Source organism: Pongo abelii, chromosome 8 (genome assembly GCF_028885655.2).
Source record: "Pongo abelii isolate AG06213 chromosome 8, NHGRI_mPonAbe1-v2.0_pri, whole genome shotgun sequence".
NCBI lineage: Eukaryota > Metazoa > Chordata > Mammalia > Primates > Hominidae > Pongo > Pongo abelii.
The window spans coordinates 98034397-98062257 of record NC_071993.2 but is presented as its reverse complement, the minus strand read 5'-3'; the positions used below and the strand labels follow the sequence as shown (position 1 = coordinate 98062257).

Below are 27861 nucleotides of genomic sequence, written 5' to 3'. Positions count from 1 at the left end.
TAACCAGACATAATCAATTCTCAGGGCCTTTGCAGTGTGTTGCCTCAGCCTTCAGTGCTCTACCTCAGATATTCACATGGCAACGTCTCTCAATTTCTTTTGATCAACAATCCACCACCTCAAAGAGGGTTTCTCTTGGCTATCTTATAAAAACTATTCTATTTATTTATTTTACTTTTTCTTCCAACACTACAAATTTTAACCTGTTTATTTTTTGTCTGTTACCATCATTAGTGTAAGTTCCATGAAAGAAAAGATTTGTGCTCATTTTTACTTCTGTAACCTCAAAGGCCTAGAAGACTGCCCAATGCCTAATACTCAAAAGATATTTGTTAAATTAATCATTTTACTGCATTAATTTGAAATACCCTCTTTACAGACTCATACATACTAGGGTCTGTTCCTGAGCTATTATTTTTATTCATATGTCTATGTTTAAGGCAAGACCTTATTTTAATTACTTCAGCTTTAAAATATGTTTTAGTATGTGGTAGTACACATTCCCTCTCATTACTCTTTGTAAAAACATGACTGATCAGAAGCACCTGTTGATATTTCCTTATGAGCTTTAGAATGACTGACTTTGTCAAGTTAAACAAAGATCTGGTAAAAGTGTGTTTGGAATTACATTTAACTTTATAATTTAATTGTGGGGTGAACTGGCATCTCTATAAAATGTAATGTACTATTAAATATATATATACATACACAGATTGATTAATTAATAAGGAGATGAGAAGAGAAAGAGAGGGGAAGAGGAGGCAAAAAATGTGGCAAAATGTTAATTGATGAATCGAGGTAATCATAAAGAATATTCCTTTGTATAATTATTTCAATTTTCTGTTGTTTTGAAAAATTTTTCAATAGGAAAACATCAGGACTTCACACTGAATTTTATCAAACACCTTTTCAGTATCTACTGATGATTTTTAACCTAGAGTATATATGTATAAAATATATGTATATTATATATATATTTAATCCCCTTCTCCCAATATTAAGTCATTCCTTCATTTCTGACAAAAAAATGATACTGCCTTGGTTTACTATTATATTACGATATTAGTGTATTATTTATCATCTACTTATATTCAAAATAAGATTTGGTACCAGTTTTCTAATTGTGGGTTCTCTGTCAGTTTTTGCTATTAAGAATGGCAAAGTGGAAGGATTCCACCTTTTCTAATGATTAACAATAGATACAGCATAGGAATGATATATTCCTTGAAAATTAGAGAGAATTCGGAACATAAAACCATTTAGGTATCCTTTCAGGAAGTTAAGGGTGCATCCTATTAGCTACAAGTTCAATTTCCTTACATGACTATTAATGAAGACTATTAATGAGCCATTAATGAGGTGTTGAAGGAAGAAAAGGAAATTTGTATGGATTTAGAAATTTGGTCTCACTCCAGTTTTTCTCTAATACTTTGGATCATGGTTTAAGGACATCTTCATTTCTAAGGAAATACATAGGCATCAATACCAAGAGTAAAAGCAGAAAGCCACATATTGCACAGGTTATATAGCTACAGGCAGTGTTATTGTTACAATTCAGCATTCCCAAATCAGCCATGAGGCTAAAGCAGCTGAAACATCTATACACCTCGGATATACACAAATCTCACCAGCTCAGTTAAATTATTTACCCCAGACCCTTATCTGCATAAAGAGAAGAATGATCTTTCTCCCTCAGGCTTGGCCTTCAGAGATGTTAAATTTACTTACTAGATTGCTGAAAAGCTAGGACTTACAGAGTATGTATCAAAAAGCACACATTTTAATGAAGGCATGAGAATTCCCATATCATAGCACTGACAAAAGGCTGAAGAAAATTCTAGATAACTGCTAATTAAACATTTTCAATTAGCAATTTCAAGTGATTCTTTTAATGCTTAACATACATTCATCTGTCCCAACTCCAAAACTGTAACACTGGAGGTAAGTATGCCAGTTAAGTTTGTTATATAATTACAATTATCCTTTCTCCCTGGCTCCAAGGAAATAAAGATGAAGACTACTTTAATTATTGAAATAAAAGAACGATGGATTTTATTATTTTATTATTTGTTTGTCTGAGACAGGGTCTTGCTCTGTCACCCAGGCTGCAGTGCAGTGGCACAATCACAGTTCACTGCAACCTCCATTTCCTGGGCTCAAGCGACCCTCCCGCCTCAACCTCCTTAGTAGCTGGGACTACAGGGGTGTGCCACCACACCCAGCTAATTTTTGTATTTTTTGTAGAGATAGGGTTTCACCATGTTGTCAAGGCCGGTCTCAAACTCCTGGACTCTAGAGATCTCCCCGCCTCAGCCTCCCAAAATGCTGAGATTACAGAGGTGGGCCACTGTGTCTGGCCTAAAATTTATTAAAAAAAAATTTTTTTTTTGTCTTGCTATATTGCCCAGACTGGTCTCAAACTCCTGGCCTCAAGCAATCCTACATCCTCAGCCTCCCAAAGCACTGGGATTACAGGCATGAGCCACCATGCCTGGCCCAACAATGGATATTTTGAAGAAATGGTATGATTAATTCACAGGGTTAAGGCTGATCATCAATCACGTCTGTACCCAACAATAATCTTTACTATACCCTTGTCTGTTTCCCCAATTTTTAAAATGTATCTTTATCAGATAAACTTTCCTCAGACACATGTTCAACTTCTCTTAGTGCATTACTAAATTAGCTCACTATCATTTTTAAAGAGGTAACCCAAGTAAAGTACTAGGGAAGGGCTAATAAGCAAGCTCATAATTAGAATCAGCTGTTGCTGTTATTTAGCTTCACCTAATTTGGCATTTTATATTTCACTTGTGGTTGAATGATTCACTGAAAAATAACATTCATACAAAGAAAGTAACATCTCAAAATCCGATATGGAGTAGAGATTTCTCAAGGACTGAAAATAGTAATTATTAAAAATTCCTGATTCATAAGTAATAGCCTTAACATTTCTAATTTTTTAGTTCAGTAAAATTAAATAGATAATTCAGGATAACTAAAATAATGGGAAATCTTGGGTATATAAGTTGAAAAGATAAGTTTTTGTAGCTCCAGTAACAGTTTTACAAAGTTAAATGTCTTAGGAATTGAGTTTGGGATGAACGTGCTCACCGCCATGGTGTCATGATGGTCATATGTACAGTCGTGAGTGCCTCTTACCTGATACAAAGGGCCATCCTGAGAGCAGACTTGCGAAGCTGAGCAGTTCAGACACCGAAACTGCGGAGGAGATGAACTCATCAGATAAGAGGCATCCACAACTGGACACATATTTAAAACTGATTATTTAAAATAGTTTAACGTCAAACACAAGAGTCAACATGATTAATGGTAAATAAACACTTTCCAAAAAAATGGTGGTTGTTTTTGAAAAAAAGATTTTAATAACTTAGTAACTGGTAAAATTTAGCTTGAAGTAATTTTAGCATCTAGATATGAGTTTTGTTTAATATTCTGCAAATGCAAAAATGGTGGCCTCTCCTTTCCATATCCTTTACAAATACTATTTCCTGGGAAAACCTCACTTCTTGCATACACGAGGGACATCCTCTTTCTTCCATCCCTTCCTCTGATCACTCTCTCCTAGATCTCTTCTTCAACTTCCCCTGAAAATAATACTGTTCAAGGAAATCAGAGCTCTGGGAGGGACACGGAACTTTGCTCAACCTATAAGGCATCTATTTTCTGTTTTATAGTAGGTTCTTTATATTGCTTTATATTGCTGATTATATTAGCATTAGATTATATATATATATTAGATTATATATATATGGCATTAGATCTATATTTTAGTCACATTTGTGGTCTTAATAGCTAAGGCCCAGAACTGGCATACATCAGCCATCAGATGTTTTATGAGTAAAGCAATGAGTGAACACACTTTAAAACTATTGAGTAGATTCATTTATAAACCTACTACTTTAAAACAGTTTATTCACATTTAAAAAAATCATTCCCAAATCCTAATTCTTAAATACTATGCTAAACTCTTATTAAATATAATTTTAATTGTAATTGGACTATAAAACATAAAATGTATACTTTAAAATTATGCATATATGAATTCAACATTGCATACTTTTCAAAATGGAAAAAATTAAATACATAAAAAATATAAGGTACAAATTAACCAGGATATTTCTAACATAGCAAAGTAGGTTTTTAAAAGATATACTTTGAAAGATTTAAATAAGCATTGATTAAAACAAATATATTTGTAGCCTTTTAAATAAAATTTAAGGAATTTTCTATTTTCCCAAAATACTTCAGTAATTTTTTTCTCTAGCAGTCAGTCCTTGATTTTGGGTACAGTGTGCATCAACATGCTGTAAGGCGGGCTCAGCTCGGCTCTCCTTTAGCAACCTTCTCCTTTCTCTCCGAAGAGTCCCCAAGCTCTGGTCCATCAGACTTTGTGTAACATTGAAAATTCTAAACAGGGTCAACAAGAGTAAGCTGGAAAGTGGAAATTTCACTAAGTGATTCTTTTTTTTTTTTCTATTGATCTTTTTGGTATCAGTCAAGATGTATATACTTGCTTTTCTTACAATTGCCTACTAATGCAAATAAAGCAAAGGAAGACAAGCATGGTGTAGTAACTTTAGGTGCTGGACTGGCAGAGGTTGCTGGAAGAGATAAAACTAAATCAGGATGAGCTGGGAAAAGGGGGCTGTACTGAGAACTACCCAAGAAAAGGTGAGCAGGAAGAACGTGAGTACACGATGAAAGCAAAGGCTGGATAGAGATATTGACAATAAGCTCTCAGAGATGAAACTAAGTGAAGGAGGAGAGAATTATAAACATAATAAACGTTAATGTGCATAAGCTATTAATAAAATAACATTTATCATGTCAGACACTCTGCTAAACACTTCAGTATATAATATTTCATTAATTCTTAGTTTTACCCAAATTTGAAAGAATCAAAAAACTGAGGCAAAACTAGGAAGCAGGACACAACTGGAAGAAAATAGCTGTAACACATAACAGCAAAAGATTCATATTCAGAACACTTAAAGAGATCCTAGAAGTCATTAACAAAAAGACAAACATGATGAAAAAGAACCAAGGGAATGACTATGATAGGTAAGTTAACAGAAGAAATATAAAATAGATGATATGCAGTGTTGGGGAGGATGTCAGAAAATGGGCACTCTCATCCATTATTGGTATGATTATAAATCTCAAATAATATCCACTAAAACCTTTTCAGAGGACAATTTGTATCTATCAAAATTTAAAACATGCATACTCTGTTGAAAATCTGCTTCTAAGAATCTAGCCAATGGATATGCTTGCATATGTGTAGTAGGTACTGGAACACCTTGCTTGTAATGTCAAAAAATTTGAAAAAAATCTAAATGTCCATCAAAGGAGTGTGTTAATCAAATTATGCTACAGCCACAAAAGGAATACTATTAATGTATTAAAAATTGTTTCAAAGTTTACTGATTCTGCACAAGACACATTATCAAATTTTAAATAAGTTGTAAAACAATACATATGATTCCATTTATGTTTCAAAAAATGTGATGACCCCTGGGTATGAATATTGTGAAGAAAGTCCAAGTATTAGATGGATGGCAGATCAGATGATATGACATAAGTCCCTTCCAAACTGAGATCTGATTCTGTAATTCTGCATCCTCAATTTATAGATGTGGAAACTACAGGGAAAGTCAGTAGTCACAGATCACATCTCCTGAAACACTATTACTCAAAGGATGGTCCGAAGATCAGATGCATTAGCATCTCCTGGGAGTTTGCTGGAAATACAGTATCTTGAGTCTTATTCCCAGACCTACTGAGTCAGAATCTGTATTTTACCAAGATCCTCAGATGATTTGAATTTGCATTAAAGATCAAGAAGCATGTTTTTTTTTTCCTTTTTTCTCCCACTAATAAGAAAAAGATTAATGCCAAGCTTGAGTATAGAAACTTGAGGTGGTGATACTGATATGAACTGAAAAAATGTTAAGAGCTAAGTCTGACCAGCTGTTTGTTTTGATTCCTAAAGATAAAAATCTTTCAAAAATGCATCACAATGGAGACAAGGGTCTAGAGAGGGCAGGGACCATAGAAAGCAGGCTTAGCCTGAGGTGGAACTACCCCAAGACAAAGGAGAGCAGTGGCACAGAATATGTATGGTGCAGGTGAAATACTCCACTATACTTGAGAAATTGAGGCAAAATCAATTATCCTGAGATTCTTCCTAAGAGGCTAGAAGCAGAGCAAGGTAAAGGGGTAATCTGAATATGGAGTATCCTTGTCAGAGATGAAAGACTCCAGGGGGCAGAGAGTGGTATCCAATATGAGGAGGAAAGAAAATGACAGATCTACTCACAGTGTGTAGAATAGATGAGGAGACATCCCATAGTACCAAATAGAATAAAAAACCTGCAAAGATGCCAATTCCAGCCAAATCAATCTAGAAATATAACCCAATGCCAGTCGCAATCCTATTCTAAAGCTCATTTGGAAGAATAAATGGGTAAAACTAGTCAACACAATTTTCAAAAGCATAATTGGGGATTTTTCCCTAATAGGTACTAATACACATCATAAAGCAACCTAGAAGGCCCAACTATTTGCCTTATAAAACATGTTTAAACTTCATCCAAATTTATCCCAAAGAAAGTAGACAACTGGAGGGTTTTAGATAGGAGTGTTATGTGGCCAGATCTTTATAAAAGGTAGATGATGTGTAATGCTGGTACAGAATAAGACCTGCTCACAAGAACAAAACAATGTCTAGGAACACACACACACACACATATGCATACACACATATGCACAGACATGGTGACATCTCAAAACAATAAGGTTAAATATGGATTATTCAATATTCAATACATTGTATTTCTGATTTAAAAATAATTTGAAATAAATTAGAATCTTAACCTTGTGTTTTTGTATAAATAAATTAATCCTGGGTAGCTTAAAATGTTTAATACAAAAAAGCGAGAGAAACAAGTAAAAGAACCACATAGAAGTCATTAGTTTAGGAAATAAGCTGACTCCAGCCCGAGGCAGAGCTAGTTAGCCAATAGGTAGACTAGTAAGAGCTCTTCAGACATCCTGGCATCTTGCTGGTAGTGGATGATGAAATAAGGGATGTGATCACAACAATATGCTACAGGAGCTTAATCAAGAAATGACTGTTTTAGTGATACTGCTGCATTTGTCCATGTCACTCAACTGTCAGAATTCATCTATTAATATTATAATAATTCATAATTGGAAGCTGAACAAAAATTGAAAATTTAACAGAAAAAAAGGAAGCTGAGATTCAGATAAATAAAAATTATCTGTAGGATATATTTTGCATAACCATTACCTTATAAAAGGTAACATTTTCATTCAATTTACTCTTTGAACAAGTATTGGTTGAGTATATATGCTGGGCACTGCCCTAGGTGCTGGAGATTTAGCAGTGAACAAACAAAAATCCCTGTCCTCAGATTATATTTTACTTGGAGGACAAACAATAAACATAAATAAGAGGCATAATATGTCAGAGGTGGTATGAAATATTATGGAAAACAATAAGGCATGAAAAGGGAGTAAGAATGCCATCGGGAGAGGGGTTTGTAGTTTTAGAGGAGGTCAGAGGCCTCACTGAGAAGGTGACGTAGAAGCAAAATTCTTTAAGTGAAGGGGGTAAAGGAAATGAGTTAGGTGGATACCAGGGGAGGTGAGGGCAAGTGGGGTGTGGTTGAGAAAACAGGCCAGTGTGGCTGGAGTGCTGTGAGGCCAGGGAGACAGAATAAATGAGGAGACAGAGTATCTGGGGAAGACTGTATGGGGGCCACATATGTAGGTCTCTAGAAAGATTCTGGATTTTACCTAAATTAAACATTATTGGAGGAATCAGAGAACAGAGTGGGCATGTTCTAACCTGTCTTAAGAGGATCACGCTGGCTGCTGTGTGAGGTGAAGATAGAGGTGGGGCAAGGGCGGTGGCACAGAGCCTTGCTAGGAGAATGGCGATGGTGGGTTGGACTAGTAGTGAAGTGGACATAGTGAGACATAGCTGGATTCTGAATGTATATTTTGATGGTGAAGGTTACAGAATTTGCTAAGAAAGGATGGATGAAAGAAAAAGGCAGCAATCAGTGCTGACATCAGGGATTTTGGTCTGAGCAACTGCAAAAATGGAGCTACCAATCTTAGAACTATTGAGATTGTGGCGACTGAGGGTGAAACAGGTTTGGAGAAGGAAAGCAACTAAAAAACAGGTTTGTCACACCAAGAAATGAAAAGGGCTAATATATTACTTTACTGTTGCACTAAATGTAAAAGGTAGTAATTTTTCTGTTTATTGGTTTAGTTTCCACCTGAATGATGAACCATAGCTACTAAACCACTTTTTGAACTTTTATTAAAATATGCCTGAAACAACAAAAAATTTAAACTATTCACAAATATGTAATCAGAAATGTAACAGTAAGGACTGATTTAAATCATAGTCTCTTACTAAAAATGTCTATAAATTAGCTCTTTCATACTTTGACATTAAAATAATGGCAGCTGGGGCAACTTTGGGAGGAGTTCTTGTAAAGAACAAGTGAGCCACTTGTAGAGGTCATGCAGTGGATGACCACTAACATCTCTTTAACCTTAAGGCAAGTCTATTCATCACGATGATTTCAGTCACTAAAACACACTGCAATGCCCGCTAAACTGTCAAAGAAAGCTGAAGTTACATTCAATACAATATTATGTGTAATATCATAATATCCATTCCCCAACAGTGTTGGGTAAGAAAGAATTTACTACCTGTGCAATCTGTACCTGGTACCTGGAACATTTTGGTTGTAAGGATTAACTGAGGGTGGTTGATGTATGTACAATCATTTAAAACATTATAAAATGTTACAGAAAGGCAGGTCATAATTTACCAAATACAAAAGCAAATAGATTTTTAAAAATGTGAGCCACAAACATGTATGATGAGTTCTTCAAGGGCACACACTATTTGGTGGCTGGTATTAGAATGTAATTTTTTCTTCCTGCTGCTAGCGAAAGCGTTCAGTCTCACAAAGAAGGCTTTAACCAGGGCTTTTACTACATCTCAAGCAGGAAAAAAACTTCTGATTTACAAATGTAGGTGCTTCATTTATTATTATATAATATCAAGACATTTCTTCTGCAAAAGAGCCAAATATCTTACCCATAAGACAATGAGTTTTTGAGGCTTGTTTTATAATAATTCCACAAATGTTTACATTCAATATAAATATGTTTTGGAAATATTGTAACATGGCAACCCTCATTATATCGGGATTCTTATTTCTTATTCTTGTGTGAGGTCAAATTTCTTAATTTTGTGTTTTTTTTATGATTTACATTTTCATGAGAAAATATAATAAATCTAGTTTACAGAATAAATTACACAGAGTATGGCATATTGTATCATAAACACAGAATCTTAATGTCCAAAAGATAATCTTAGATGTTATCTACTCCAACTTTATAGTCAATCTTAATTCATGTTTATTTATGCACTCAGATTATGAAGATAATTTCTGATAGCATTACTGCTGTATTCCTTAGTGTCATATATCAGTCCTACAATCCCTAGTACCTCAAATTTGCCTAATATCCCATGCTTGAACCTAAGTTATAGTTACTACTATAGAACTTAGTAGAACCTAAGTTACTACTGTACTCCTTAGTCTCGTATCTCAGTCTCACATAGCAGTCCTACAGAATTAACCAGAATCAAAGATATAGTTCAAAATACAAAATTCGCCTTTTGGGTTTTTTGGGTTTTCTTTGGTTTTCTCCTTTGAATCATTTCTCCCATATGCTTAGGGCCTAAGGCACAATAATCTAATTCGGGCATCAGAAAGCACTGCAAACTCACTTACCCTTAAGTCCGAGTTTATATTTTCAACGAAAAGGAGGTACCTGAAAGAAGATTATTTAGATTCTACCCTATGTGTCCCCTCTACCACAACCAAAAATAAACACCCTTATCAACCATTAATCATATTAGTCAGGGGAGAACTTAAGTTTCCCCCACTCCCATTCCATATACATAAATGTTCCAACAACTTATTGGGTTTAAAAAATATGTCATTTTCTCTGTCTTGGTTAGTAGAGTCCTGAACGTATTTAGATAGGGTTTTAATCTCACTTTAAATCTAATACAATCACATTTACCACAGACCTTGATTTTATACATAAGACCAATTTTCAGAGTGCTAGGAGAAACAGTATCAAGAAAAAGCAGTTTCTTCCCTTCCCAAGCTAGTTTGTCTTTTTTAGTTTCTAATATTGTTAAATTTGAGTAACGTAATGGTATGTAACTAAATAAACACATAGGTAAATATAAAAGCAATTTACGTTTTCGCCTCTTAGTCGCCATCTTGTCATGTAGATGAATTCCATAGTATGATCCTTCCCCATAATTTCACCATTGCACAGCACATCCAACTTTAAAAAGAATCATTATAGATCTATTAACATAATGTTGAATTCAAAAGTATTTTGCATATTTTTTGAAATTTCAAAAAATATTCAAATAGTTGGAACAAAAGTATTATCCATTATTTTAAATAAGAAGCATTTATTCTCCTAAAGCATTAACAATTTGGATATGTTACTTATATACTGTTACTATGCTGTATACTATATACAAGATACTGTTTATCTTGTCCCATATACCCATATCTCAAGTTCATACACATAATTTACAAATGCAATGTAACCTTTCTTAGTCCAAATCTCTGTCATGTCTCTTAGAGGTTTAAGGCATAGTTCTGTGACTGCCCCTTTCTGAACAAGACCTGCAGAAACCTCACAGTTCCTCTCAGCTCCTTTGGCTTCTCAATTCCTCCCTCAGAATTCTTTCACCTTCCTGAGATTTGAAGGGGTTACTTTCTTCTTATTAGTTTGGGGTTGAAGAGGGAAATTAATGAATGTGGATACAGTGATTTATGGGGCCTTAAAGGTGTATGAGAATTTTCAGTAATTACCAATAGCTAATTTGATACAAAAGTTATGACTGTGCCACAGGTCTGTCTCTTAGGGCTCTCTGGCTTCTCTGGTTTGCCTGGTTGGTAATTTGCACAATACTTACAGGATCCTCTTCCCACTTTGCACAAAGCTTCAAAAAAGCGTACTTATCAGCGTTAACTTTTGCTCCAAGTTGCAAGAACCGAACAACCCCTAAATCTTTAAGAAGGCTACAGGAACTGTGACTATAATTCACTAATTCAAGAAAGCATAATTAAGCAAATGTTTATCATCGATCCCTATAAGTAATATAACATTTTAGTTCTCTAGCTATTAAAAACAAACTGGAAAGATTTCATTTGAAGTGTGGGAGGGGAAGAAGAATGAGTTTTAAATAATTCTGCATCTGGCTAGACAGAGGCTACAGTTTTGAACTTTAAGATGAGTATAGTTTCAGTTAATTGTATTAGACATGTGAAGCAAAATTATTGATTTTTTGATGATTTATGATGACTTACATGGACCTCAAAATGTTTTTCAGGCATCATTTTATTAACTTTTGAAAGAATAAAGGAGATAATTTCATTTTTCTTTATGTTTTTTGTAAATTAATTCATAAGCAAAGTAAAGGGTCTTACTTAGGATGCATTTTGCTCATCAGGTATACTGCATCTGTTAATGTCGTTTAACAACTAAACTATCTTGCCCCAGTTAGCAATGCTGTTACAAAAGCTTCAGCTGTCAGGTATTTCATTAAATAATCCCCCTGCATGCTAGGCAGCAAAATAAGGGGGGAACTGAAAAAGATTCCCAAAAGTCATAGGAAAAGTCCTTTGCATTGGGATACATAAGGAGGTGTCAGCGTACTGAATCTCTCCCCCTTCCATCTTTGTTTATAGCGAAATATATACATGCCAGAAGTAAGACTATGTAAGAGTAACAGTTCTCTTAGTAATAACAGCTTTCTAAAAATTAGAAAATGTTAACTCAATGAATCAGACTTAAAAGGAAATAAAACCATACATGCTATTTTGCGTGAAGAAAATAAAGTGCAAACCAAATCATAAAAACAATTTATTGTCTATTTTTCACTGTAGTTGTATCCATAGATTGTTACTATCATTTATTTTTACCAAGTACATTGGGCTTTATAGTTAACTTCCATAATTTCTTCCTAATACAAACGTTGATGTCTCTAGAATTTTAAAAAATATTTGTAGAACCATACCATAACAACAATTTTCAACCCACAGACTAGTCATCTGAGAGAAATTTTCAAATAAGCTCAGGATCAGCGACTTCCTCAAAACATGGACATAATACCTATCAATGTCTATCACGTTTTATTTCTCCTATGATGACTCTTCATGATATTCATATTACTGCAGATAAGCCAGAAAAACTATGCTGCCTTTCCTTTGATGTCTTTGTTTATACAGGAAACTAGTCCTGGTCTTTAATTTTCTTTTCTTTTCTTTTTTTGAGATGGAGTCTCACTCTGTCGCCCAGGCTGGAGTGCAGTGGCGTGATCTCGGGTCACTGCAACCTCTGCCTCCCAGGTTCAAGTAAGTGATTCTTGCCTTGTCCTCCTGAGTAGCTGAGATTACAGGCGCCCGCCACCACACCCAGCTAATTTTTATATTTTTAGAACAGACAGGGTTTTACCATGTTGGCCAGGTTGGTCTCAAACTCCTGACCTTGAGTGACCCCACTAGCCTCAGCCTCCCCAAGTGCTGGGATTACAGGCATGAGCCACCACGCCCGGCCTGGTCTTTAATTTTCTAGGTGCTACTATCAGAACTCGAAAGGGAAGAAGGGGAAATTAATGAATTGTAAGATCATCATTTAGGCAGGTGAGAAATATTTCCTTACTATGTTTTAGTCATAACTCTAGGATTAAAAACGTTCTCTAAACATGGAACACATGAAAAGCTATGCTGTGAACAATATCAGGGCAGTTTACCTCTTCTGTAAATAAACTGGTAAATTACATTTATGCAGCTATAATATGTTGGTTATGTCTAGTGCTAAACAAAACCACTTCTGCATTTCACAGAAATGTGATTACTTATGAAATTCCTTGTGATAAAAAGACAATGTTTTACATTCTGAAGAAGTCTATAAAGAATTGGTAATAATGGATCTCAAAGATCTCAGATAAAAAATGACATACCCTAAGGCATGAATACATTTAGCTGGTATATTTATTTTGGGAGTACTTAATGTTAAGTTCTTTAAATATCTCCTCTAATTATAAAACACTAAATGTATTAGTATCATAGTTCATTCAGGATATGTTCAATTAGAATATACATATTACCTAAGTAGAATAATACATTCTGAAAATTAAATTTTTAACACAAAAATAATCAGTTTCCACAAAAATTAATTTGAATATATTCTGTTTTCACTTTTGTTAGAATTTTACTTCAAATCAGAATTATCAAAATGATCAAGCTTAGATATTATTTAACTTACCTCATAAGAACTTGGAAGTTTTAGTTTTAAACTTAGAAATTTTTTAATAGTTCCCACAGTCACACGTGTAGAACATCGAATGAATTTCTTCATTAAACCCTAAAGGAAATAAAGATTACCAGTTAAAATGTTCTATCTTGCTTCTGGTGAAACCATAGCTACCAGTTCCACTATCATTTTGAGTATTTTTAAAATGTATTGTGAAAACATTTCAATTTATAGCTTTTTAGTATTTGCGAGTAAAAATATTCCTAATTATTGGATACTTACATGACATTCTTCAAGAATATATTATCATGTGTACTAGGAAAATCCTGGCAAATAGGCAATCTGCTTACCTCTAGACATCTTAGTAAAGAAAACATGAGTTTAAATTAAAAAGAAAAAAAGGTCACAAAAAGCACAAAAATATATATATTTTTTATTATTTAAGTTTTTCTCTTTCTTTTTTTATTATTATTATACTTTAAGTTTTAGGGTACATGTGCACAATGTGCAGGTTTGTTACATATGTATACATGTGCCATGTTGGTGTGCTGCACCCCTTAACTCGTCATTTAGCATTAGGTATATCTCCTAATGCTATCCCTCCCCCATCCCCCCACCCCACAACAGTCCCTGGTGTGTGATGTTCCCTTTCCTGTGTCCATGTGTTCTCATTGTTCAATTCCCACCTATGAGTGAGAACATGTGGTGTTTGGTTTTTTGTCCTTGCGATAGTTTGCTGAGAACGATGGTTTCCAGCTTCATCCATGTCCCTACAAAGGACATGAACTCATCATTTTTTATGGCTGCATAGTATTCCATGGTGTATACGTGCCACATTTTCTTAATCCAGTCTATTGTTGTTGGACATTTGGGTTGGTTCCAAGTCTTTGCTATTGTGAATAGTGCCACAATAAACATACGTGTGCATGTGTCTTTATAGCAGCATGATTTATAATCCTTTGGGTATATACCCAGTAATGGGATGGCTGGGTCAACTGGTATTTCTAGTTCTAGATCCCTGAGGAATCGCCACACTGACTTCCACAATGGTTGAACTAGTTTACAGTCCCACCAACAGTGTAAAAGTGTTCCTATTTCTTCACATCCTCTTCAGCACCTGTTGTTTCCTGACTTTTTAATGATCGGCATTCTAACTGGTGTGAGATGGTATCTCATTGTGGTTTTGATTTGCATTTCTCTGATGGCTAGTGATGATGAGCATTTTTTCACGTGTCTGTTGGCTGCATAAATGTCTTCTTTTGAGAAATGTCTGTTCATATCCTTTGCCCATTTTTTGATGGGGTTGTTTTTTTCTTGTAAATTTGAGTTCATTGTAAATTCTGGATATTAGCCCTTTGTCAGATGAGTAGGTTGCGAAAATTTTCTCCCATTCTGTAGGTTGCCTGTTCACTCTGATGGTGGTTTCTTTTGTTGTGCAGAAGCTCTTTAGTTTAATTAGATCCCATTTGTCAATTTAGGCTTTTGTTGCCATTGCTTTTGGTGTTTTAGACATGAAGTCCTTGCCCATGCCTATATCCTGAATGGTATTGCCTAGGTTTTCTTCTAGGGTTTTTATGGTTTTAGGTCTAACATGTAAGTCTTTAATCCACCTTGAATTAATTTTTGTATAAGGTGTAAGGAAGGGATCCAGTTTCAGCTTTCTACCTATGGCTAGCCAGTTTTCCCGGCACCATTTATTAAATAGGGAATCCTTTCCCCATTGCTTATTTTTGTCAGGTCTGTCAAAGATCAGATAGTTGTAGATATGCGGCATTATTTCTGAGGGCTCTGTTCTGTTCCATTGGTCTATATCTCTGTTTTGGTACCAGTACCATGCTGTTTTGATTACTGTAGCCTTGTAGTATAGTTTGAAGGCAGGTAGCGCGATGCCTCCAGCTTTGTTCTTTTGGCTTAGGATTGACTTGGCAATGTGGGCTCTTTTTTGGTTCCATATGAACTTTAAAGCAGTTTTTTCCAATTCTGTGAATATTATAATGTATAACTTCTGAAACACGAGGGACATTTTCTAAAACATGGTATCACAGCTTTTAAATAATTTTAGAAAGAGCAGTGATGTCAAATGGGACTCTGAGGAGCCATAGGGTTCAACAGAGAGAGGCTGGTTAGGCCACAGCATGCCCCAGAAATCAGAAGTTGCATAGTGTGGACCTTGTGTTGGGAAGAATAGTGTCTGATAGGCCGTGCCAGTACTTTAATGGAAGAACAAACTTCTCTGTGCCTGATGTGTCTCATTTGTAAAATGTGTAGAGCAGTACTAATTCACTCTTTAAGCTTGACTATCACTAAAATATAAGAACCAATCCAGAAGGGATACCCAAGCTGAAAATGAAGTAAAATGAGGTTGTAGACATAATAAACATGAACCAATATGTGAAACAAAATTACATTCCACAACCTCAAAAGTTATCAGAATACTAAAACACACAAAACAGCAATAGACTCTTTTGAAGATAATTACTCCTATTTTTATGTATAGGAAATGAGGTCAGCATCACTAAGTCACAACTATGCAGTCAATGTTTATTTCCTAGCAAATGTTTTCCTAACAAAACATATTTCCTGGCAAAGACCAACAGAAATAAATTAACAAATAATAACCTGGTCACAATACAGATGATAAAACATCCATTAAAAGAAGACAGAAGTTAAAAGTTACATCTAAATCAACACATATTCTACCCATTTCAAAAGTGAAGACGGATATTCTAGACAGCATGAAAACAAAGGGTTAAATGTACAAGTCTATCTTCTCTGTTATCTGTTCACCTTCTCAACTATCCCAAGGTTTCCTGTCAATTTTCTTCTTGCCCCAAACAGCTTACAAAGAATCATTAGCACATTTTTACAAGCCCCAGTTAAGTCAGAGAAGAATATAAGGGTGTAGATTGATCATCCCCAGTCTGAAATCTGAAATGTCCCAAAATCTGAAACTGAGGGCTGACATGACACTCATTCATTTCAGATTTGGGAGGTTCAACTGTAAGTATATACAATGCCAATATTCCAAAACTCAAAAAACTTCTGGTCCCAACCATTTTGGATAAGGGATACTCAATCTGTACTGGAAGACTCTTAATTTGTGTATTTTTCATCTGTCAAGAAATCAGGAAGAATCTCCAGAAATGATGTTGGTATCACTACTTACAATCTTTCAGAGATTAATAACAGTTTTTTACTATTCACAAAGTTGTACAACCATTACTATGATCTAATTCCAAAACATTTTCATCATCCTCAAAAGTAACCCAAATCTATTCACAGTCACTCCCCAACCTTCCCTCCTCCCAGCCCCTGACAACCCTAATCTACTTTCTGTCTTTATCCTTGTCTGGACATTTCGTATAAATGGAATCACATAATATGTGACCTTTTGTGTCTGGCTTCTTTCACTTAGCATAAAGTTTTCAAAGTTCATCTATTTTGTAGCATGTATCAGTACTTCATTGCAGTTTATGACTGAATAGTATCACATTTCCTTTCATTCTGCTTTTCCATTCATCAGTTGATAGACATTTGGGTTGTTTTCACTTTCTGGCTATTATGAATAATGCTATTATGAATATACATATACAAGATTTTATGTGAACATGTTTTCAATTATTTTATACAGTAGTCCCTCCTTATCTGCAGTTTCACTTTCCTTGATTTCAGTTACCCAGTCAATATATCACTGTCCAAAAATACAAAGTGGAAAATTCTAGAAATAAACAATTCATAAGTTTTAAGCTGCATACAATTCTGCATAGCATGTTAAAATCTTGCACCATCCTACTCCATCCTGCCCAGGTTGTGAATCCTCCCTTTGTCCAGCATATTCATGCTGTATAGGCCACCTGTCCATTAGTGACTTAGCTATCTCAGTTATCAAGTTTAAAAAACCAGTATATACAGGATTATTTGGTACTATCTGTGGTTGCAACATCCCCTGGGGGTCTTGGAACATATGCTCCACAGATAAGGGGGGACTACTGGATATGATCACATACTTAGAAGTGGAATTACCATGTCAACTCTTTGAGGAACTGATAAAGTGTTTTCCACAGTAGCTGCACTTTCACCTTCTCACTAGCAATGTATAAGGTTTCAATTTGTCCACATTCTCTAACATTTATTATTTTCCTTAAAAAAAATTTCTGGCCATTCTAGTAGGTACAAAATGATATCTCATTGTGGTTTTGATTTGCAGAGCCCCAATGACTAGTGATGTTTAGCAACTTTTCCTGTGCTTATTGGTCATTTTTATAACTTCTTTAGAGGAATGTTTATTCAAGCCTTTAGCCTATTTTTTCCAAATTGGGCCATCTTTTTATTGTTAATTTATAAGAGTTCTTCATATACCTGTACATTTAAGGCTTATCAGACGTGATTTGCAAATATTTTTTCCCATTCTGTAACTTTTTTCACTTTAAGTGTCCTTTGATATACAAGAGTTTTACATTTTAATGAAGTTTTACATTTACAATTTATTTCTTTTCTTTTGTTGCTTGTGCTTTTGGTGTCATTTCTAAGAATCCACTGCCAAATCCAAGGTCATGCGAATAACTTAATTTCTCCTTCCTTTTGGAAGGCTATAGATTTTTGATGAATATAGACTTACTAGTTGACAGTTTTCTTTCTTTGAGCACTCTGCATATATTATCCTATTGCTTTCTATCCTCCACAGCTTTTGGTGAGAAATCAGCTACTAACCCTACTGGGAGTCCTTTGTGCATGAGTCACTTTTATATTGTTGCTTTCAAGATTCTCTCTTTGTCTTTCAATAGTTTGATTATGACGTGTCTAGGTATGAATTTCTTTGAATTTATCATACCTGAAGATTGTTAAGCTTCTCAAATGTTTAATATTTTTCATCAAATTTAGTTGGGTTTTTGGGGGCCATTATTTCTTCAAATATACTTTCTGTCCTTTTTTCTCCATTTCCTCTCCTTCTGGAACTTCCATTATGTGTATGCTGGTAGGCTTGATGGTGTCTACAGGTCTCTGAGGACCTGTTCATTTTTCTTCATTCTATTTTTCTGTTTCTCAGACTGAATAATCTCAATTCATTTAACTTCAATTTTATAGGTTCTTTTTCTTTGGCTCAAGTCTGCTGTTGAGCCTCACCAGCAAAATTTTCATTTCAGTTGCTATACTTTTCAACTCCAGAATATTAAAAAATATTTAATATTCTGTATTTGGTGAGATCATTCTTATATTTTCATATGGTGCCCGGACCATGGTTTTAGTTCTTTGTACATATTTAAATAGATAATTTCAAATCTATGCCTAATAAGTACAATGTCTGGGCTTCCTCAGTGACAGTTTCTATTGACTGCTTCTTTTCCTGTGTATGGGTCAAACGATCAGCTCTCTGTAACTGCAGTCCTGCATTTGTGAATTCAAGCAATCACAGATCAAAAATATTTTTAAAAACAATAAAAATAACAATACAACAATAACAATAATATAGTATTAACAACTATTTACATAGCATTTACATTGTATTAGGTATTATAAGTAATCTAGAGATGATTTAAAGTATATAGCAGGTTGTGCATATGTTATGTGCAAATACTACACCACTTTATATAAGGGACACGAGATCCACAGATTTTGTTATCCATGAAGGGTCCTGGAATTAATCCCCAACATATACTGAGGGACCACTGTATTTGTTAGTATCTCTCATATTTTGTTGTTGTTGTTGTTGAAACTAGACATTTTAAATGATATAATGTTGCAATACTGGAAATCAGATTCCTGCCTGCTCTTCAGTCCTAAACTAATTCCATAAAGTCTGTATTCTTTACCATATGTAGTCATGAAAGTTTCTGCCTAGAGGTCAGCTAATAATGGAACAGAGATTTCTTTACACATCTGGAGCCATTAAGTTGCTCAGTCTTTGCCAAGAGTCTGGGTATGTGTCTGGGGGCATACCACCAATATTCAACCCAGGTGTTGACAACTCTGCCTTAGTCTCCGCTTACTACTCATGCAGACCACCTCAAGGTGAGGCAGAGGTGAGAGCTTAGGGCCTTCTCAGGTCCTTCCCGAACATGCATACAACTCTATATATGCACTTGGCACTCTAGATTTCAAGGAATATGTCACAGCCTTTTGAAGCTCCTAGGGACATCTCACTCTCCAGCTTTTCCATTTAAGCTTTTTGGTGAGTCTCTTGTTTGCTCCAAATGTTATCTATACCTCAGGCAGTTGTAAAGTTGAAACATTTGCCTGTAATTGTTTTTGACAAATGCCCCTTTCCCCCACCCACAGAGAAGGCTTTTTCCATGGGGGCAAGCTCCAAGTCAAGTCGAATACTGACAATCTTGTAAGTGGGGTCTCTGAGGAAACAACCAGACAGGTCAAATAATGACCATTCTTTGGCAATGAGGCTTTGAAAGAGCTCTACCTCTGTTCTTTCCCTTTGGTCCCTGAGAGTCTGCAATGAGAAAGCAGGCAGTTATTTTCAAGGCTACTGCAGAATTTGAGCAGGGGCTGGAACTAAAGCAAGTTAAAATGCCACAAAGCTCACCCTTTATACTGACAGTCATCTTCTTGATAAAATGCTCTATATGCATCTATAAGCCTTTGTTTAATATCAGATCTCTGAAAAAGCTGACAATGAACATTTTTGCCAGTATTTTTATACTTTTATGGAAAAGTGAATTTTCAGAGATACTTACTCTACTCTTTTTACTGACATCCCACTCTTGACTTTGACTTCTGTATTACAAAAGCAGTAGGTATTCTGTATAAACTATACATGCAACTAACTACTGCCCCACCACATTTGTGAATCACATCCTTCTGCAGAGGAATGAGATGGCTGAGAAGGCTATAAAGCAATACAGACATTGTGTCTCTGCCACTAAGGGAGTTACAGTCTAGTATCAAGGACAACACACACATAAAAAAAGATAGTATCAGTGCCTAGAACTCTTAGGCGCATCCTTAATAGATAACAAACTAATCCCTAATTGAGAGATAAATATAAGTACTACAGAATTTCAGAAAAGGGATTCACTGGGTTGGGAAAAGCGTCACAAAAAATAAAAATCTCTGGGTCTTGACAGAAGCATAGGATGGTGGAAGAGGAAAGAACACGCCAAAAAGGAAGGGTTGTTCAAAGTTTTAGAGGTCTTAAATATTCGTAACACAAGCTTTTATATAATCTAGATACAGATCTTTTGTCAGATATATGGTTTCCAACACACACACACACACGAGGTGGAGGGGAAGAGACAGAGAGAGGGAACGAATACATACATAAAGGAATAATCACTTGTTTTGAAAGGACGATTTACTAATGGGTTTAATGGGAGATAAACTTATTAAAAGAGGTGCTTGTTAGTGAAGGGCCTTGAATACTAATGTAAGGAGTTATGACTTAATTGTACAGGCCAAAAGGTGGCAAACTTTTGGCCTGTACGATGGCCATGTCCTCAGGCCAAATCTGGCTGGCCATCAATTTCTATAAGTAATGTTTTATTGAAACACAACCATGCCCATTCATTTACTATTGTCTGTGCGGCCTTAGTGCTATAATGAATAAGTTGAGTAAATTGCAACAGAGACCATATGGCCTACAGAGCCTAAAATACTTACCATCTGACCCTGAGATTGGTCATGGCCCTCACTCTGGGCCTTATACACACTCAGGCAAGTGGCCCTAGCCCTGGATAACAAAAGAAAAATTAAGGGTACAGAAAACACTTAATAACTACTTTAAAAATGTAGATATAAGGGTGAGCAACACTAAACTGGGGGGAATTTTGCAGGACTTGGTGACTGGTTGAAAGAAAAGAGTAACAGGTCAAAGATGACGCCAAGCTTTTGAACTTATTTGATTGGCTGAAAGACAGCAGTCATAACTGAAACTGCATGTTTGGACCAAAGTTAGATGAAAGTATAATGAATTAGACAACTTAGACAAGTCAAGTTTCCATTGTTAGTGAAACTCTCAACTGGTGTATTTAAAAACAGAGACATAACACTTCAGCTTGGGAAAAAAACCAGGGCTGGAAATGAGGACTTAAAAGTCCTTTGCATAAAGAAGAGAACAACAGACACGAGGCCCTACTTGAAGGTGGAATGGTAGAGGGAGAGACAGGATTGAAAAACTACCTATTGAGTATTATGCTTATTATCTGGGTGACAAAATAACCTTATGCCAAACCTGTGACACACAATTTACTTATGTAAGAAACCTGCACATGTACTCCTGAACCTAAAATAAAAGTTAAAAAATCCTTTGCGTAGTTGAAGCCACACACAAAATGGAGAAGATCTCCTAATATAGATACAGAGAAAGTATTAGGACATACTTACATATATCAAGTAGAAGGCAAGAAGTAGAGGCAGTGGAGACAAAGCAGGAATGGCCCAGGAAAAAAAGGAAGAATCAGGGTAGCTTAGTAAAAGTCATTTATAAACTAAGAATGAAGGTACAAGGATGAATACAAGTCCATAAAGGAAAGAGTGAATGGATAAAAGGTCAACTAGAATAGCAAAGTGTCAAAGATATCAAAAAGGAGAACAAGAAGCAGGGGTGGTTAATTTTTCAAATAAATTTATAAAATTCAATCTTTTATACTTTCATATGAGAAATCATGCAGAGAAGTGGACTTTACGTTTGTTTATGAGAAGATATTCAGCCTTTCCATTGATTTAACTTTCAGTATGAGCTAACTCCTGTATTAGAGAGCTAAAGGATGACCATGAACTTTATGAAAAAGAACTTCCCAAAAAGGGGGATGACTTTTGGGAAAGACCATAAAAAACAACTGAAAATACTGTAAGGATAAATAGGTACAGTGGTCATTTCTCTAAAGATGGATGCACTTTATTACATGCCCCGTCCAATAAATTCCCCTTAACAAAATCAATTACCTTATTTTAACTATTTGTATGTATAAGACCTAACCAAGTTCCTTGAGTGAAAGATGTTTTTTCTTACTACTTACATCTTCACTGTCTACTCTTCACGTAGTGGATAAATATTCACTGAATTACTGTGCTCATATATGTTGTTATAAGATGCTAGGAAAACTTAATCTGAAGTGAAAAATTGTTTTTCACTTCCTAATAGGAAAATGCCATTAAACATATTAGTAAAAAATTCAACCCACTAGCCTATAGATTTACACAGAGGAAGTAAAAGAGAATTAGAGACAATGAATATAGGCATTTGAATAAAACACAGAATACAGAGAGATAAACAATATTCTCAGTGGATGACATTTGCTAGGATAAAGTGACAAAAATCTAACAGCTAACGTAGTGAAGATTTGTAATAAAAATAAAAGCTGCTTGTAATAAAAAGGTAGAAAACATTATTAAAGTAACACCATTTAAAGACCAAAGAAAATCAATAAAAGCAGAGTGTTTTAAACTTTCTATAAAGATCCTCTAAGGAAAGATTCAATTAGCAGAGGCAGAGGAAAACAGTACCAGAAATGGAGATTCTATAGGAAATAACTGAGGGCCTTCAAGGAATTTAAAAGTTCAGAGGCATTTTACAACATCTAATTTTACTTCAAAACTAATTGATTAAATTATTCACAAAATATGTTAGCTCTCACATGGAAATCTTGTTGAGTTGCAAATAAAAATAGAGAAATAAAGGATAAAATTAGAAGAGAATGAATAAAAGGGCTAGAACTACCAGTGACATGAAATTCTCTAAGTCTAAGTTGGTCACCACTCTAAAAAACAGAAACCATGCATATGAATTCCCAACAAAGGTATAAAAGGAGAAACAGAGGTGTGATTCTGGGGATTAGCCACTAGATGGTGGCATTGGCCCAGGACGGTTCAGTTGTGGGACTTGTAACCATTTGTAAGCATAGGATTGTCAAAGAATGGCATTTTATTTAATTATGTTAATTAAAACTTTGAAAGCAAACATTTTGAAGCATTAGAAAATTTGTCAACAAATTATCAAGGGTTTACTATAAATTGATCATAAAAATACCACAGTACTTGTTCACTCACCTTTACTACATTGTCCCCTGATTGCCCATTATTTCGTAAACAATCTAGACAGATAGCAATTTGTGGGTCACTTCTGTGATAATCTTTATCATCTTCATTTTCATCACCTTCTTCATCTACTTTCGGTTTGTCAGCTTTTGAAGTATCATCTGTATAATTTAAACAAAACTAAGCTATAAATCAAAGTTGATTTTAAAGTTAAGCAATCATACATTGATAATCAAAACAAAAATCAACTTTAAAAAATTTCCTAACAGTTTTTGAAGAAGAACTTAGTAACTTTAAAATGTTCCAACCAACTCAAGAATGGAAATATTTTGTAAAAAAAAAAAAAAAAATTGGAAACTTATTAACATAGCGTAAGATTTCTAGGCTCATTGGGACATCCAAATGAAAGATTCAGGACTAGCTGTATTTAGCCAAAAAAATGATTACAATTAGTAATTAGACTATGTTAGAAAGTGGACAAGATATATAAAAATACTTCCAAATTATTTATAGGTGTATATATAAATTATACTCAAGTTTATATATAAGTATATATTCAAATTAAAACCAAATACTTTTCAAATGATAAAATTAAGTTCTCAAAATTTCAAATTACTATTCGTAAAATCAGCCAGTGAAAAAAACGAGTATAATGAATTAGCTTTTTAACATGTATATAGCTATTAATACATAACATGTTACAACTCCATTAAAGAAATCTGAATGCCATACTTTATATTATATACAAATGTATTTCACCTATTACATACCTGTAGCCTATAAATAATGCAGCTATATTTATCGTTCATCTGTTGAGTAGCTTTAACTATACGTTGGATACACATCATACAAGGCCTGAGGGAACAATACTGAAACTAGAGCTATCATCCTCTCTCTCACAGTGGTCAGGGTATGGAATCAAATAAAGGCAAGTAAAAAAAAAAAAGAAAAAAACCAGACAAATACAGGATGTGAGAGGTAAAATGGACTATGCATGCACATACAAAAGAGACAACCCAAACTTTGGGAGTGAAGCAGAGGTTCAGGGACGATTTCCAGATGAGATACCTCTAAGCTAACACTTGAAAAAATTAGCCAGCCAAACATTACATTGTAGAAAAGTTTCCCTGCAAAGTGACAGGCCAGATCCTTTTCGATGACTGTAGTAAAAGCACTACAGGTATACCATAGAGCGGGGAGGTGGGTTCTCTTTTTTCTACATGTTTTCTTCTCCTTATTTATAGAGAATATACATAGATAGGAGTCGCCTTCTATGAACCAAACTCCTAGCTCCAACAAAAAATCCGAATTCTCCACCCAAGCTAAAGACCAAATACCAGAAATACTTTAAAATGGGAGAAACAATAGGAAAAGGGAGATAAAATTCACAAAGTAGGCTACAGCCCTTCACAAGTTAAACTGTGATAAGTAGAACCATAGAGTAAACCTACCACATAACTTCTGATGACAATCCCTCAGGCTCCTGTCCTCTTGAATAGGTAGTCAAAAACTGGAATATTTAATTAGCCTTATCTTATCTGTATTTTTACTAGAGCACTACTATAATTGGTTGTTATTGTTTAATTGCAGTGTACACGTGGGCAAAACAAACCCTAGTTATTTTTTTGGCCACGATTAGCTTCTTTGCCACTGTTTTGCTGTTGTTGTTACAGATAAAAAGTCTCTTGCTACCTTATTCTAGTCATCAAAACTATTCTCAAACTTCCCCTGCTCTAACAGCCTTGCACAGTTAAGTTGAACTAATAAAATGATAATCTCCATTTTACAGATTAAAAAAGAGAGATCTCATTCACCTTAATCATGTATAATTGACAATCCTATGATCTTATGGGAAAACCAAGATTGGGAGGCTGAACTCACAAGTGACCCTATAAGAATACACACACATTCTTGAATAACTTTAAATGATTTTTAGGACATCCTAAATGAAATCTCATACTTAAAAAAATGGGAGCGATACTAGTTTCTTATAATTTTAATATCCCTTTGTGTGGATTTTATACATATATTATATATATATATACACACATACATTAAAAGCCTTTTATCTGCTCAGTAATGTTTGCCCCTTTGCTGAAATTATTATTAAAAATTACTAATTGCTGAGTCTCTTGGGACCCAGAGGAGAAATCTGGGTGATGGAGAAAATTCCCATAAGCACCCAGAAATACTTTCTAAATTTCCATGATATATAAGTTTGTATCACCTGAGCTCTACTTATAAAAACTTCATTCCAGAATATCAGAGCATAGTAAAATCTCCTGATCTGGCTCAGCCACATCTCAGCTCCCTCTCCTTTAGAGACAAACATACAAAATAAACAAAACAAAAAACTCTTCACTGTTTAGTTGCAAGCTGTGGCTATTTCTTACTTCAGCTTCCTTTAGCTCCCTAGAAATTACTACTATAAACATCTAGCCAATTTTCTCTTTTATCTCCCTTTTCTCTTCCCAAAGTCCAATTTCCTCTATTTCCAATTACCTTCAACTAAAGTGACTTCAGATTTACACTCATTTATATAAAATCTCATATAGAGAAAAAGGTTCATAATGTAAATAAAAGGGTGCATGAATTTTGTGCAGGAAAAATGTGAGCCTGAAGAGACATACTAGTTCACCTAAACTATGAAAAGCTGACCAGTTTAAGAGGTGCTGTCAGAAACAGACATAAGAAAAAGTCACCTTGTCCATTTTCTTGAGGCTTATTTTTCTTCCAAAATTCAGATTCACGCTCAAGTTCTTCTAATTTAAAAGAAAGAGTATAAAGGTAAAAGTCATGAAATCTTTAATAGAAATGTTGATTTCATAAAACACAAAAGTCTGCAAGAACCTAAAGAGCCACTTACGTTCTCGTAGTCCAGGCACCAGCTTAAATATAATTTCCTCTAATGTATTGTCCAACCTTCGAAAGGGGGGAGAAAGAAAATACCAACAATGAAGACACCAAGATCTGACATGTAAATAGTCTGAGATGTATAATCTTATACATGTTACAAAATACATACACAATTTTAGCACATCTACTATACCACACTCTTCTGTCCATGGAACACACTTATTTACAGCCTTCCTCAGTAGTAGACTGATAACAAAAATGGTCCCAGTCCCCAGCTCTCTCTATATCCACACTCTTGAGCATGACTTTGAGATTCCTCCCTTGACTAAGAATGGAGTTTATTCCCCTGCCTTGGAAATATGGTCTGGCTTTAAAACTTGTTGAGGCCAGCAGAATGTGGCACAAGTGACTGCTTGGTTCTAAGCCTAAGCCTTAAGAGGCATCAAATGCTTTTGTCTCTATTTCTCTCTCTCAGAATCCTGCTACCATGAGAACAAGGCTGGAGGATGAGAGACAACGTAGAAGAGAGCCAGGCTGCCCTGCTGAGGCCATTTTAGACTAGTCCACAGACAGCCCACCCCCAAGATCAGCACAGCAGATTACCCAATGCGCAGCTAACTACAGTTGCATGAGGGAGCCCAGCCAAGATCAGATGAACCACCCAGCTAACCCACGGAACCAGGAGGAATAATAAATGCTTGCTTTTTCAAGCATCAATTTAGGGGTTGTCTGTTATGCAGCAACAGCTGATACGCCCATTCTCAAAATCTCTACCACAGCTCTGGCTCTTTCCTCTAAATGAAATAATCTCCATTCCTCTCTTCTGAGAAATTTAGACCACTTTATTGTTCTACCTTCTGAAATGAAAACTTTAAATGTTTATCTTGACATTTTTCTTATTTTCTTTCCTGCCATATAACTCATCTTTTTCGTGGCCTTTTGTCTTCAATCCCATTCTCTTGCCCCCACAACACCCCCTTCCTGCCTCATCTCCTTCATCCTGCTCAACAACATTACTCTTCTACAAGACTACAAACACATAGAGGTTTCTCACATCTTTAAAAAAAACCCAAAACCTTTCTCAACTCATTAACTCTTTTCAAACTATTATTCTGTTTCTCAATCTTTCCTTCTAACTGGAAAAAAATGTGAAAATAAAACCTACATTATTTCTGTCACATACTCTGTTTTGCTTCTTTTACTCTACTGAACTCTCCAAATCATCCATAACTTCCATACTGAATAGGTTTAAAATTTTTAGAATTAAAATTTAAACTTAAAAATTATTTTTTAAGTTTATATTTCTTCTATATTGCTCTGCAACAGTTTGACAGTGTTGTCTAACACTGCCTGCCTCCCTGAAAATTTCCTTTTTTTTTTTTTAATGTTCAAGTCTGTTCTTTATTACTAAGCATTTTTCTTTCTCCCAGCTACTTTTAAATCTGATACTCTCCCTTGCTTTGTACTCTGAACTCTTTGACCTTTTCTAAGTTCTGTCTTCCTTGGGGATTTCATCTACTTTTGCAGCTTCAAAACTAACATATAGGCAGATTATCTATCTATCTATCTATCTATCTATCTATCTATCTATCT

At 35.0% G+C, this 27861-nt stretch overlaps 1 protein-coding gene and 1 long non-coding RNA gene across 10 annotated transcripts in view; one reads left to right on the top strand and one right to left on the bottom strand.

Moving 5' to 3' along the window:
• Positions 1-27861, bottom strand: part of PCGF5 (polycomb group ring finger 5) — a 118881-nt gene that overhangs the window by 6195 nt on the left and 84825 nt on the right. For 3 of the 9 annotated variants that reach the window (XM_024253884.3, XM_002820968.6, XM_054522619.2), the window contains exons 4-9: positions 26279-26334; positions 26115-26174; positions 23425-23573; positions 13441-13539; positions 10351-10440; positions 3163-3222 (exon numbers count right to left, since the gene is read on the bottom strand). In XM_024253884.3, the coding sequence (XP_024109652.1) occupies positions 3163-3222; positions 10351-10440; positions 13441-13539; positions 23425-23573; positions 26115-26174; positions 26279-26334 (514 nt within the window). The remainder of the gene's footprint in view (positions 1-3162; positions 3223-10350; positions 10441-13440; positions 13540-23424; positions 23574-26114; positions 26175-26278; positions 26335-27861) is intronic. The other 6 variants (XM_063727658.1, XM_024253885.3, XM_054522620.2 and 3 more) reach the window with 3 other exon arrangements.
• Positions 6077-26983, top strand: LOC129048315 (uncharacterized). The gene is made up of 3 exons (XR_008510548.1): positions 6077-6235; positions 12448-12527; positions 26744-26983. It is a non-coding gene; the product is annotated as an uncharacterized LOC129048315 (long non-coding RNA).